General features: G+C 45.1%; 1 protein-coding gene across 1 annotated transcript in view; it reads left to right on the top strand.

Moving 5' to 3' along the window:
- The first annotated feature begins 7,326 nt into the window (after positions 1–7,326).
- The window catches only part of LOC146205403 (protein tiptop-like), a 431,831-nt gene continuing 423,671 nt past the window's right edge, over positions 7,327–15,486 (top strand). Inside the window, exon 1 of the mRNA XM_084590060.1 lies at positions 7,327–7,561. Coding sequence (XP_084446186.1) covers positions 7,522–7,561 — 40 coding nt within the window. The 5' untranslated portion in view covers positions 7,327–7,521. The remainder of the gene's footprint in view (positions 7,562–15,486) is intronic.

The raw sequence follows: 15,486 nt of genomic DNA, 5'->3' as shown, positions 1-15,486 counted from the left end.
AGTAATGTAGGAGCAAAATTTAATAATAGAATGATGGTTTAGTTAACCATTCTAAATCAATAATTAAGATATAGGGAGAAAAATGAGCATGATAGCTACTGCTACCACCCCGTTTCAAAGGGGACGCTCCTATATTCCATCCATCCATCCATCGGCGCATAGACCTGCCGCGTCGGGACCAATCAGCTTGAGTACCTCACCCACGCGCGGTAGAGGATCACGGTAAGCTAAATCTCTCTACTAACGATTCGCTTCACTTCTCGTAGCACTGTCAGGAACCTACTCAGTTAGGCATGAAAATCAAGCTACGGAGCCTAAATAAAAGGGTCTAAATGTAATTCTGTCATCAGTAGTATTGCTATCTAGAGCACTGCAATTTCTTGCATAGCTAACTAATGAGACACAGTTACGACATAAACACGTACCGTGTTGCGGCTGCTTACGGCTCCTTTCCAGCATAACCCCCCCCCCCCCCCCCCAAAAAAAAAAAAAAGAAAAAAAAAAAAAACGGAGCTGCGGGATTCAGTACCTTTTTGGTGGGACAGCAAGCCACCGATATACATCGCTGATTTTTCTTTTTTTTTTTTTTTGCATGACTATGCAGGTTCACTAACCGCTTCGCTTACTACGTTCTGTGGGCTTACTTAACTGCGCAGAATAGGCAAAAACAATAAAAAGAGGTGCTTTCGGAACTTTTCCCATTATGAGTGATTCGTGGTGCACAGATACTTTCACGCAAATTTAGTTTGTAAAGATACTATTAAAGTAATTAATTTTCTGGGATTAAAGGGCTTTAATCTGCGTGGTGCTACCTCAAAGAAAAAAAATACTTAGAGGTCACTGCAGGCATAAAAGCTATAAGCATTAGCGCTGCCGCGACGTTTTTACTAACTACCTATCACTATCACTAGCTACATATCACTAAGTGTGTTATAACTAATTATCGACCACTACCTATCGTATAGTGATTATTTTCTCACTAACAACATATCACTAATCATCTGTACCATTAATCATTACCACTACGGCTCCTTTCCAGCATAACCCCCCCCCCCCCCCCCAAAAAAAAAAAAACGGAGCTGCGGGATTCAGTACCTTTTTGGTGGGACAGCAAGCCTTATACTTTTATTATTATATTTTATCATTAATAACTACTATTAATGACCACTGACTCGATATGACATTACCAGGTGGTTACGTCACATCCGGCGGCTCATTTCGATAACAGATTTTGCGGACAAAGCATAGGCGAAAGCCTTTTAAGGCTTTCGCCTCATAGTGAACTGGTTTCGTTCTTGCGCAGGGTCTCGGCTTTTTCATTAAAGCATGGCACGGCACGTATTTTTGTTTGGTTTGTGGGGTTTAACGTCCGAAAGTGACTCAGGCTATGAGAGACGATGTAGTGGAGGGCTCCGGAAATTTCGACCACCTGAGTTTCTTTAACGTGCCCTGACATCGCACAGCACACGGACGCTTCCTTTTTCTCCTCCATCGCCTCCGTCGAAAAGCTGCCGCCGGGATTCGATTTGGCATCCTTAGGCACAGATGTCGTGCGCCCTAACCACTACACCACCACAGCGGGCACGCATTTCTATGAATGAATGATGAATGAGCGTATGCTGCCGCGAATTCGGCGACGATGGACTCATATCATAAGCGTGAAGAAATCACTACAGTGAATCCCTGAGGCCTGCATAATTGAGAGTAATTATCTCTCTGAGCGACAGCTGGTACAAAAAAAAAAGGAAAAAAAGGAGCTGTGTTCGATGTGATGTATAAATATCTAACAAAATCTCCCAAGATCGCGAGCATGTGGCAGCGAAGTGTCCTAAGTGAATTTGCCACACAGCGCTGCTCCCAAGCAAGCAGGCGAAGTCGAAGCTTTTGCCATTTCCACATTTGCAGTTCACACGTAAGCCGGCTAATTAAGGCGCTGTGGCAGAATTACGCCGCGAGAATGCCGCTTAATTTTAGTTTCATGCGTGCAACAACGTACACGTGTTGCTTGCGAAGAAAAAGTGATGAAAGATGTTATTCTTATGTCACCGTGGCTGACATGAAGGGGATAGAGTGGATCTATGCTGTAAAGGTAAGGAGAAAACAACCGCGAGGTTAATTGATTTTGCTCGCAATGATGGGTAGCGCAATCAAGTCATCGAACTTCTGCGCCCATCACCGTTTGAACTCGCTGGACATGTCTGCGCCGTGCAAATATTTGCAGGGACCTCTCATCTACAGTGTTCGACCAGCTCCGTGAACGTAAAAGGGCACCTGTCGGAAGAAAGTGAAGTAACTCTAGAAAGCGCGGGTAATAAAATCTCGCTTGTGCACACAAACCAGAAAAGAAGCCTGGATGCACTATAGTACATACGCTTGCTGTACAGAAACACACGAAGGCTTCTTCTGTTTTCTTATTTCACCAAGGTCACCGAAACATTTCCAGGACACTTAATCTCCACCTTTAAAGGTACGACGTGACAGCGTTAATGGCTCCTACCTGCAGCTCCCCATGCCGATGCTCGTTCTAGCGTTATCAATGTTTCCTTGTAATCTCACACATGCTCATTAACATACAGTCGTTAGCTACCACATCATGTCAAAGACCATCTGACATAGGTATAAGAGCCCGGCTTTAACCAAGGCCTCTCAAAGTGCCTGCGTAGCCTAGCAGTAATATACGTTTCTGACTCGCGATCACAGGGTTCCGGAGAGTTAGATGGTCATCTCATCCTCCTTCTCAAAGGAGCAACCCGAGTTCACACTTCTTGGGCCGCATCATATGGTCTCATGACGTCACACCAATCGATGGCCGGCTGTCACCTGTTACGGTCGGGATGTTTACGCGGACAATGTCGACGCCGCATTTTCTGGAGAACTCCGCGGCCACAGTGTGGATGCAACACATCCTGCCAACACTCCTCAGACAATTTCTCACCCAGATACTTCTGTTACTGTCTTAACATATACTTCACTAAATGAAGAAATGGGTGAAGACCTATTTCCTCATTCTTGTACAGTTTTCAAAACAAAAAGATAAAAAAAAACATGCACCAGAGGTGGCGCTCGCAAAAATGTCATATCTGGCTATCTTTTGGAAGATATCGCTGACATTGAATTCTTGAGGTAAACTCTTGGGGACACTTATGCAATTTACAGACCAACCGGATGCCCATGCCGAGTATGTGCAAAACAGCAGGATGAAATGTTCAGACAAGAACAGATAAAGACGGTAATAATGAGCGACTCTAATATGCCAAGTATCGGTTGGGAGCATCTCAGTTCTCTGCAACGTGTGCAGCAAACACTTATGCTACGTATTATGCTACGTTATAACCTGATGCCGGCACGGTGCACGAGCCAACACGGGCACAAGAAACTTGCAGCTCAGTCCTCGATTTAAAATGTTAGCCATCATTTTCATAATATTCTGTTTGTGTAGAGGAGGGACTGTCAGGTCACCTTATATGATGAGCATTACCCTTCCACTTGTGCAGATCGCGCATTACTATTCCTCGGTGTTTTGTTGTAAATATTATTATCATGCTGGTAATGTTTCTGTTATAGGTCACGTGGGAAAAGTGTCTCGTTAATTTAATAAGGCCAATCAAGATTCCATCCAGGAGGCGTTTAAAAGTATATTCCTCTGCTGCATAGATGAATTCATACCTAGAAAGAAAAACAAAAGTTCACAAGGGTACAACCTCGATGACACGCTATGTTATTCACATTGAACGTATACAGGTAATAAGGCTAAGGAATTCTAATTAAAAAAAAAAAAAAAATTTGGTGTAAATGCAGGATGCGCTAAACAGAAGGGGAATGCAGCAAAATATTACTATTAGAATACTTCACTGCCGAACTTTGCTAAAATTGACCCTGGAGAATTCTGGAAGCACATGAAAGAAAAAGAGAAACCAGACCAGTTTCACAAATAACAGCGGATGACACGCCGATAACTGATGAGAGGCATGACCTAACACTTTAACGAATATTTTTAAAGTATATTTTCAGTGTCAGATTACTCAGTTTCTTGCAAACAGGTATTTGATGTCAGTTTTTATTTCTTACGCTGGCATGCCCCGAAATCCTAAATATCTTTCTAAACTGACATGCTGAAGATGTTGGCAAATTTCTTGTTAAAGTTCTTTTTCTACATCTATTTTGCTGGGACAGCGGCCCGATGACTGGTGGGTGGCCCTAGTTGTTCTGGTATTCAGAAAGAAAGATTGACAAATATTACAAAATTGTCACCCCTGTTCTCTGGCATCCCAACGCTGCAAGCTCTTGAAGCATATTTTGGCAAACGCGTCAAAAGATCCTTGGCTCAATAAATGTGCTCACAGATTTTCAGCATGGCTTCAGAAAGGGTTTTTCAATTGTAACACATATTATATCAGTGATTCCTACTTTTTCATTATCCTTGAACAGTAATGGCCAGATAGATGTAATATTTTAGACTTGACCAAAGCATTTCTGAAGGCTCCGAACGACAAACTATTATTCAAACTTAATACGATTGGTGTAGCTGTTATTTTTGTAAACTTAACTATTTGCTTGCCTCACTAAACGAACATATTTAAAATTGAAGAATACTGCCCGGTCGCTGTTCCAGTCAGGGGTAAGGCCGCGTTCCGGGTCCCTTGTTGTTACTGATGGACTGTACATCAATGACATTGTCAATGTTGTAAGTCCAGGTGTGCAAATCAGACTGCTTGATAATTTCAGTACTTTGTATAGGAATGTGACAACCCCACTTGATCAGATTGTCCTGTAAACAGATCTAAACCACATATTGAAGTGCCGAAACGTACGGTGGCTGATTGTAAACGCTGAAACATCAATATTAATCCGTTCTATTCATAACAATGCCCTGCTTATTTTTTTCTTACTCTTTAGGTACTTCATCACTGCGCGAAACTAACAACTACGAATACATGGGTGTTAACTTTTACCTTGCCGTGGGACATATACATATTGTTGCCCCAAACCTTTCGAGACATAAACTAAGACGCCTCTCCTGCCGTACAATTACTTTCTACCATCCAGTTTGTTAAACCGAAGCTAGAGTATGCATGTATAGAATGGGATCCTCGCACTATGTCAAATATCAGCTCGACTAGAGCAGTTGTTGGGCGAGTTGGTGTTTTCGATTATCTATAACTACAGAGCAAACGACAGGACAGAGATGAAGGAGGGAAACACACAGCGCTGAGCTCCTTCATATCTGTCCTGTCGTTTGCGCTGTAGTTGTGGATCATGGAAATATCAGCTGACCTGAAAAAAATACCAAGAAAAAGGTTTATAATTAATAAATTCCCGAAGCTGGACTCGCCCTTTAAAACAATGATAGAAAATTCAATTCCTACGCTTGAATTGTGTGAAATCAGCTGAAGCTTGAATTCTTTTATCTCGTGATTAGCAACAGGCTTGCACTGAACCAGTCACCTCGCAAAACGCCTGCGATAACATGGCACACACGACATCTCCATCCGGACTAATCGACAACTTATTTTGTTCGTATTGATACTTCTCGGCGTTAATTTTTTTTCACTCGGACGATATCAGACGAGTACGATGCTTTACATATGGCTGCGCAGTGTGACTAAATATATTGATTTATGTTACTTGTTTTCTATTTTTTCGTTTTTGTTTGTATCTATGTCCCTTTGCTTATACCCAAGGGTGTATAGCTAGTTATAAATAAATAAATAAATAAATAAATAAATAAATAAATAAATAAATAAATAAATAAATAAATAAATAAATATTCTAGTTGTTTTTGAGCTCTTGAGTTGTTCTAGAGTTCCCCTGTCTCTGCTTGCTTCCTTACGCTGCTGTCATTTAATCAATTCGCTTTATCGAAGAGCTGTATCTTAAGGGTGATCTAATGTTGCCTAAAATTTTAAATATTTTAGGCAGGCAACGGAAACCAGTTGCTTACAGCTCCCAGCCATCCTGCACACGACAGGCATTTTTTGTTTTGCAATTAATTAGTAATTATGATAACATTTTTATGTTACTAAATATGACCATTAGATAATAAATGGTATTTGCCAAGTTCGAGAGGAGGAGGAGGAAAGGCAGGGAGGTTAAGTTCGAGAGCAGCTTTAAAAATCCCTATTCTATTGCGATAAGGAAAGCGTCATGTATATCTTTTAGTCCGAGCTGCAAAGAAAGCTCGCGAAATACAAAAAAAAAAAAAAAATCACGGGACTGTCGCATTCGTGCGCCACAATTGTGCTGTTCTCAATTGTGGTTTGAGGGAACTAAAGCAGCTGCGACCGTGACTTGACTGCCCTGTTGCAGGGGTAGGCTAATATGTTGGCCATGGTTTTTGCAGCGAGCTCGTCGCGCTCGCTTGTAATTTGCACTGCACCGTCACGTGCGCCGGCTGGCTGACGCGGGCGAAGATATCGGCCCCACGGCCGCAGTTGATTCAGCAGAATCATGGCGTGCTAATAAACGCGCAATTCGCATTATCCTTTTTTTTTCTTTTTTTTTTTTTTCGTGGGCTTTCTTTCTGAGCTGGAAAAAAGAAGCGCGAGGTTTTCCTTATCGTGAACAATGGAATAGGGGTCTCTGAAGGTGCTAACTCTGCGAATCCCATTTAATGCTTAAAGTCAATATTTGAAATTTAGAAAAAAAAATTATTAGTTGCAAGACAAAAGAAATACGCAACTGGTTTCGCTCCCCTGCCTCAAGAATTTCATTTTTCTAGTCATTGGCTAAAGTTAGCTGGTACACTCTGTATGAGCCGATGAACACGATGAACGAGAAATGAAAGCAACACTGCCAATGCATCTGACAGAAAATTAATCGCAAAACACTCAAAGGGGCAAACATTGCTAACTGCAACCGCATGACCCTGCGAATTGATCATAAGATTTAACGCCTTCTTTACTTTCGTTACACTCTTGCAATTTAACCTATGAGCCGAGGGGATAGGAAAGGTCTCTCCACAAGGAACTATCATTTTCTCTAAATTTCGTCATCGCATGTATATCGTTTCACGGGTGTTTTTAATTTTTCTGGCTGTATACAGCGATTCGACAGTTTCATGTAACGACAAAATTTAACGACACCCCGTTGTCCACATGTTTTTGTTCGCAATGTTGCAATGATTCCACGAGTATGCGTTATTTCTGTGTCTTACCGCTACCTGTGTGGCCCGTTTCAGAGCGAAACGCCCGCGACTTGCCGGCGAGCTTGGCGCGTGCGCCTTGGCCGCCGGCTGCCGTGGCGCTTCCCCGCGGTGGGCGGCCGAAGCGGCGCGACTCGCGCGCAGGGCTCCTTGGCGAAGCGCGCCTTCGACGACGGCCAAGAGATGCCGCGGCGGCGGCGGCGAGTGCTGGGAGCCCAATGACTTTCCCGTGATGCTCGGCGATCGCACGGCAGGGGCCGCGAGAGGCATGGCGCGCTGGGCGGCCAGCAGAACCCCTCCGGCGAGGCTCGGCCGGCGCGGGCCCTGAGCACGCTCGCCTCCCACAGCAGCACGGCGGCCGCCCTGGCGACGCCCCAGGCATGCCTCGCCGGAAGCAGCACCGGCCTCAGCGGATGCAATGTGAGTGCACGTTGCCGTCGAGCCATAGGCATACGGTCAGACTTCCGAGCGTGCGGTGTGTCCCCGCGGCCCGAGCCTCGCGCGGCGTCTGCCCCTGGCCGCGCTCCGGCTCCGGCCGCCGGGCCGCGCCGCGCGCTCCCGCGTGCGCGCGCGCGCGCGCCTCAATGAGCGTTACACACCGGGTCCCGGACGACGTGCGCGCTGACTACACGCTCTGGGGGCTCCACGCACTGTCATTGTGTCGCGACGCATGTTTCCACTGCGGCGATCCGCCAGTGCCGTCACTTCGCCGACAAACGGGCTGTGTTCGGTTGCAGTCGCGAAGCTGTCACGCATGTTTACAACCTGTCTTCTCCGTCGAGCATGCTCCCTAACCGCAACCGTGCTGCTTTCGTCACTGCGCGCTGTGGACCCGCATTTGCGTATTATGCATTTATTTTTCTCAGTGCGCTTTTCGCGTCATTTCACGCGCCTAGTTGCTGATTGTGTTGTCAGTGAGCTTCATCTGTATGTACGACGCTAAAGGCAGTCGAAAACTTCGGGAAATTGCTTTCGCACTCATGCACAAATGTATCACAATACATTTATCAGCCTGCGTCAACAGCCCCAATGATTGCGCAGTAATGTTTTCGAAATTTTATCCCTCAGTGGTCATGTGCGACATAGTACACTCTTCAGATTTCTGGACCTACATATCACGAGGAGCCCTTCGCGACCGCCTTCGCCGAGTACCGCAATGAGAGCAAGGGAAGTCCTTCCGTCTGATCCGCAGAATGCTCAGAATGAACTGTCAACAATGAATCGAAAAAGAGTACGCTCTGTACTACTTTCCCCATACAAGCATTCTTAATTTCGTTTCAGCAGTGCGAAGTGTCAACTCAGTCGTTCTAGAGCTGGACAAGCCGGGAGCACGTGGGGTAGTTCGGTGTAGCTTACATGTTTTCGATACTTCGTAACCCGAGGTAACCCGCTTCCCTTCTTGTGCAAAGGCGGTGCATTTGTTGTAGCTTTGTTTGAAAAGCCTAGACCCCCATGCTTGATGTTTCCTTTTAAACCTCCGATGAAGAACTCACTGTTTATAAAAATCGACAGTGACGCGTAGACGGTGAAAGCCTCTGGCGCAGCAGCGCGAGCGTTGAACGAAGCACGCGGCGCGGTTAAGTTCTGCATTACCCTTTTTGAAGGACGCGCTGAACCGAACGTTTTTTTTTTTTTTTTTTTTTTTTTTTTTCAGACCAATGTTTGCGCCAAACCATGTCGGAACATTGCAATGCGAGGCAATGTCATTCTGCAGTCACTAACGGGACGTCCCAACTGGCGCCTCTGTCCAGGAATATGCTCGCGTTAGTAACTCGCTTTAACGCCAGCATTTTGCTTGTTTGTGTGTGTGTGCGCGCACGCTATAATTTGGGGGAAAAGGGCAGAAAGCGTGTTTTTGCGCTTGACGACAAACGGTCCGTGCGGTGGTGACGTGAAAGCATCGTGAAAAAGTTACTCTTCAGGCGAAAGTGGGCATGTATCCGCGGTGCATTTGAGTGGCATTTGCGCCTGAACTTTTTGATTATGCCGAGTGCGAAGCACACACACAAATACGACGAACGGCGACTAGAGCATGCCAAATTCCTTTTTTTTTTTTTCTTCTCTCAGGAAAACGAGTGATCGTCCGTGATATGCGCACAGAATCGCATGGCGCGAATAACTCGCTCATATCCCAGGCAGCACAATCCATTGACAGACTATTGGTGCTGTGTTGGCAATGTCCGGCCCAACGTAAGACCAGTGTATTACCAGCACAGCACCAATATTGGGCCGATGTATTGTGCCGCCTGGGATAACACTGGCAGGTTGACTGTTTACATGATGATATGCGCAACAAATTTTTGTTTAGCCGCAGGGGAAAAGGTTAATTTTCCTAGCTTGCAAGGATTTCCGCAGTCGGCCGCGTTCAGCATTGCGCCATTAATTTTCAACGAAAAAATGGCAATATCTCTTCAGATACGAATTTACGATCAGAACTGAGGCTATAGCGAGGATGGTGTACTGTTATAAGAGAAATGATTAAAAAATGCTTGCCATTTTGTATATTTTTTTATTAATTACGCATTGCGTACAGGATTCGGTTAGTAACTATAACCAAAGAATAACAATAAGCATCAGATGCGTAACTGTACGAATAAAAACTCTCTAATATGAAAGCTTTTAAGCGCAGAGGTATTTGCGGCTTCAGGCTCCTCCTCTCGAGATCTCTATACTGCTGGGCCTGCGCCAGCTTCTCGGTACTTTTCTCGAGTTAACAGCCAGTTTAACTATTTCTCGTATTCCGTCTCTGTGTGATGACGCATACTGCTCGAGCAGGTTTCTCTGGACAAATATTTTTAAACGTACGCATTAGTGCAGTATATGCTGCGGATTTTGCACGGCTTTTTGATCAGCAAGGTTTTGCTATGTTTCCTTTCACATGCAGTTCAAATTCTTTAACGCCGAGCGCCGCTCTTACGCGGCGTATATCATTCGCGCTCTGTAAACTCGTTACTGCGTGGAGCTTGCACATACAGTTTCATATTAACATGTTCTCAGTAGCCAGCGCTTTCCATCCAAAACAACCCTGCCGCGGTAGCTCAGTGGTCAGGGCCCTCGACTGCAGTTCCGAGGATGCGGGTTCGATATCTGCTGTGACGGCCGCCTTTCGGTGGAGGCGAAAAGAAAGGGCGCCCATGCGTGCACTGTGCGATGTCAGTGCATGCTTTAATAACCCTGTGTAGTCTAAATTTCCGGAACCTTGCTCTATGACGTCCGTCATAGCCTGAGTCACATCAAAATGTTAGACATGCAAGCCAAACGAAACGCTTGCCGGCGCTGTGAGCAAGTTCTGTTAACGGAGCGCGAATGCGCGACTTTCTGACAGATTTCAAGAATATATCGTCTCTCATTTTGTGAAAACTTTTGCGGGAGAGACAGGGAGACATTTAGAAGATTAAAAAAAAAAAATGCTTTGTGTACCTGACCCTTTTAATTGCTTCGATGAATTCGAACGAGTATTTCACACGACTCAAACTAGCTGCACGAATCTGCGGCGCAAACAAAAATTGGTTATTCCCTTTTGAATGTATGGGCATAAACTATCATAATTTGGAGGCAACGATTTCTATCTTTGATTCGTTCATAATTCGGGCTGTAAAGGGTGAAATGGTGAACTAAAGTTATTGGGCGAGCAAAAACTAATGTTATTGCTGTATATCGGAAAGAGCTACTGGCCATCTTTCCTGGAATATCCTGCGGTGTGAACTTTTTTTTTGTTTTTTCCGTTCATTTATCGGCCATTCTTTGACTGCTCAATGTCAAGTCATTTTTGACGTCTGAATGCCGGTTGATGCCGCCGTTTACGCCGAAAACATCTGCTCGCCGTCCAGCTACATATTTACGCTTCTGCCCGCGCGTGTGTATATGATCGTCAACGCGCATCTGTTCCGATGCCTGCATACTGGCTCTCCTCTCGTGAGGCCGGTCGTGCGTTTTTCGCGCGTCTTTGCGTCCCTTCTTTTCTTCCTTTTTTCTTTTGTTTTTTCTTTCACCGCCTTCCTCGGGCCGCCCCGCGTTCTCGCTCTGCCGCCAAGGGAGACGCAGGGTGTGGGCCCGCGGTGTCACTCTTCCGTTTTTATTCCCCCGCCTTCTTTTCCGCGTGTGTGCGCAAAGGGAACCCACTCGGTGTTTACGGTGCCCTTCCAGCACGTCCTCATGCGGCGACGTGTGTATAGCGTGCGTAGTGTGTGATCCCTCGTATATCACTGGCATGCTACCGGAAGTTTGGTCAAGCAAGATACGCGCAAGGAAACCTGTTCTCCGTGCCGCCAATTCGACGCTGGCGACTGCGTAGCGGCGAGAGGTTGCAGCGTGGCGAAAGGTGCCACAGCCTAGCGCGGCCGCACTGTTTCTGCCAACCAGCCCACCAGTGTTAAGGCACCGTAGCTGAAATGATTGGGAGATCTTTGAGAGGTTTTTCTTATTTATTTATTTATTTTTTCGGAGTGGACACTCGAGCGATGTGGGCGGTGATCCGAGAGTAAGCGCGGCGGGTGCGCATTCGATGAATGCTATGTGTACTGAGGCCGGCGCCTCGCCCTCTTCCCGCTGCCGCGCAACAAACGAAGCAACTCTTGAAGCGGCTATTAGTGCACGATATTTGTTGATGGAAAAGTGAAGGGAAAAGAATTTGAGCTTAGACGGGAAAAGGACTGCTGGGGATAGCGTCAGCAATCGGACCGCGCTGGCCGCGTTTTCAAAGTGACAGATTTTGTGAAGCAAGCGGCCGCGTTCGTGTCAGTCCTTATTGAGTTTAGTATTGCTCAACGTATTTTCTCCCTCACCTGCTAAAGTAATTTTTCCTCAGTGTAGAAGCTCATGATATGCGTTCAAAAAGTTTCAAGCACGTGGCAAAAAAGTCCGCCGATCAGTAACGTCGGTTGTCGGAAATGCATATATCTGTAAATTGGCTTGTAGAGGCATACTGCTACCGAGATTTCAGCGATATTTACTTGGGATAGCCGGTAATATTGCGTTAGCGGATGCTGCAGCGGCATTATTTGCTTAATATACCGTCAGGGCCATTATAGAGAAGACTGCCGTTTTGTCTAGGATTTCTTTCAAGACACCGATCACATGCGCCATTTACAAGTATACGTTTTATTATATACACTATACGCGAACACGGCCGCCGCAGTCGGTATTCGATCCCGCTACCTTTGGCTGAACAGCCGGGCGAAACAGCCACTGAACCACAGCTCAGGGTGCGTATGCTCTACAGCAAAACGAAAAAAAAAAAAAAGTCAGGAAAGCTATAAAAAATAGCAAAATACTTGGGAAAAGGATAAGGTATAGAGTCAGGGTTGGAAATCCGCTTTATATTGACATACATGTAATTGAGGTCATACGGGCTGAACAGCCGACGAAATAAAAGGAACAGGGCCAACATAAAGTAACGAAGAGCTGTGATGATGAATCTAACTAAATACTCAAATTAGCCGCCGCGTGCACAAAAGTTAAACACGACATCACGCTGTTCGCAGGACTAATGCTGTCTCTGCTGGTAAAAGGAACGCATAGAGCGCTCGCGAGTGCAAGGACTCTTGTTTCGTGGGTTCAAGATTCGTTTTTCTTTTTAGGCTCGTCGCAAATATATTGCACGTGATCGAACTAGAAGGATGTCAGAAATTCTTAACAAAAATAAAAAAGTAAACGCAGCGTTCCGTTCGGGAACGCTCATAAATGCTTATAAATTGCTCATAAATGCACTTCGCTTCTGCATGACAGGACGTAGCTTGATCTAGACGTCAGCTAATGCTTTCTGAAGCCTAATTAGGATTTAATTGCTGGCAGAATTATATTTTTTGGCTAATGGTTCCGTTAGGCTCATGCATTCTCGCGTGCTAAAGTGGCGCTGTTGCCTTTAAAGGACGTCGTAATGGGGAACTCTGGATCAGTTATGACCAGCTCTGATTCTTTATATGCAGCAGAAGTGTATTTCGGCTTCGTCCACTTGTGGGCGCGCAGCCGAAAATACTTTGCATCTGAATTTCTTTTTGAATTTTTGTACTCGTAATGAATGATTTTCATGTCGACTAAGAACGTTTACCAGCGTCGAAAGTTCCCAAGCAGAATTTCAAAAAGAAAAAAAAAGAGTCCGGCTAATTTAGAAAAGCAAAATAGTTCAAAAAAGACTTCGCCGAACGGGCCGATATTGTGGGCTGGAAAAAGTGCCACCGATTAGACCGCGTAAATAACCCGCGTTTCTTAAGATACGCGGCCCCACTGATGTTTTACATGAGCTCCATGATTCGGTGTGAAAACGCTGTCCGATCTTCACGATGCCCCAACATAGAGCTGCTGGCGCGCTTGTCTGTACCATGCGTGTTCCGAATCTATTTGACAATGTTTACTGGTGTGTGCAGGGTTCCCGAAAACTGGCAGTAACTTTATGTACACCAGGCCATACTCGGCTAGACAAAATAAAAAAAAGCCTGTCTCGGAACGAACCGAGTACCCACGAATATAGCCATCACCTTATGGTGTATTGTACATGCGCTGTTGCACGTCCTGCTCTCTGGGAAACTCTTTAATGTTTTGAAAATTATGGACGCTGCAAGATACTGTTACGCACGTGTTCATGGGAATGGCCTAAGCTTCCAGTATTTGCTCGGCGTTAGCAACGAGTACTGCCATGGAAAACCAAAATTGTGAGGCAGCTGTGGAACATCGTAAAAAATTGTTATGGACATATTGATAAAAATGGCCGATGTGTCAGATGCGTAACCAAATTTTGTCTCGGAAGTTTGTAATTACTTGTAATTACGAGTAATTGCTACTGACATAAAATTCACCAGTATTGGGAAAAGGGGGAAAGGTGCGCTTTATTTTTTTAAACAAGCAGCAAAATACGACAAGCTCACCGAGAGAGAATCTGCGCATGTATTGACTGACACGGTGCAGTTATACAAAATGGCAACGAAAGATAGGTTCAAAAACTCATTTCGTAAAGCGCATGGTGAAACGTTGGCCCTCAACGGTAGCTTATGGGACACAATCGCTCACAGTTTGACCAAAGTCCAGAACTAGACATTTTAGACGCACTACCAACCCTGATGGCTCCGTTACTTTCAGTCTTGTAAACGCAAGAAAGTAACCGATTGCATTACTTCGTCTCAAGTGTAACTAATTTCAGCGGTAAGTTAGAGCCCCAAAAAGTATGCTGAACCAGTACAAAATATTTACTAACGCGCCATTCTCCTATACTTCCATTATCACGAGGGCTATAGAATATACGCCGGTGCGTCTCCCTGCTGCTGTAATTCAGACCTGTTAATTTTCGCCAGTAGTTGCCTTTCTAAACTTCCAGCAGTATTTTTTTCACATTTTCGTGTGTAAAAATAAGCGCGAACACTGAAGACTTTCTCGATGTACGCGCTGGGGAGAAAGGCGAAGTTGTATCCTACGAACACCTTGCTCACCAGTCCATATAGTTGCGTAAAACGTCGCGCTTTGTTCTTCGCGGTCTGAGGGGAGACTCGCTCTAAACACAGGGGCGAATTTATTGGAAGCATGCATTTCTGGGATTTTTCTGGTTGGAAAATGGACATCAGCATAATTTTGCCATGTGATTTTGTAGCGAAAGCTACACTGCGGTACGTTTTCAAACCGTCGGCGTGGCACCGTGGAAGACGAAGAAGAAGAAAAAGACGACGACGACATGCAGATAACTCGGTATAGTTGGTAGAGATAAACGACAACAGCGAGTTAATTGCTAAGACAGAAGGTTCGTTCGAACGTTGTGACGGCAGTGGCCCCCCGGAGTTCGACGTAGAGACGATGTCATACCACTATAAGTCTTCTATACCCGAAAGAGAATGGTCAACGGCGAGAGGCAAGGGGTGCTCATACTTGAAGTGATTCCTTTATGGCATGAAGCTGAAGCCATAGCCACTATGGGTAAAAGCCATGTCTTTACTTTGAAGCCGAACCTAAGCGTGGTCATGCAGATTGCTTGCGCGTAACTCCAGGTTTAACAACATGCTAAACCACAGCTACACTGTTAAAAATGTTTGTGAAATTACCGGTATTTTTAAAGAGAATATCTGTACCACTTCATTGACCGAAATACGTTCACGAAAAGAAAGAGTAATTTTCTGTTTTCCAGCCGGAACCTTGTTTCGAAGACAAAAATTTCGGTATATTTATGTCGTTTGTTCTATTTTCTACTGCAAAATGATCTTTATTTGAACAGTACGTAAATATTGAATGTAAAGCGAAATGGTATGACAACCCCGAAGGCGCTATCCGACCATCAGCTGCGAAAAGATTTCGATTCGAAATAAACTAGTGGCGCCACATTGAGTTTCGTTGGTAACTATAGCATATATTGGGCCAAATCAGAA

Source organism: Amblyomma maculatum, chromosome 1 (assembly GCF_055883805.1).
Source record: "Amblyomma maculatum isolate TAMU_Amacu chromosome 1, ASM5588380v1, whole genome shotgun sequence".
NCBI classification, from domain to species: domain Eukaryota; kingdom Metazoa; phylum Arthropoda; class Arachnida; order Ixodida; family Ixodidae; genus Amblyomma; species Amblyomma maculatum.
Note: the sequence above shows the minus strand (reverse complement) of the source record. Positions and strands in the feature narration are given on the sequence as shown.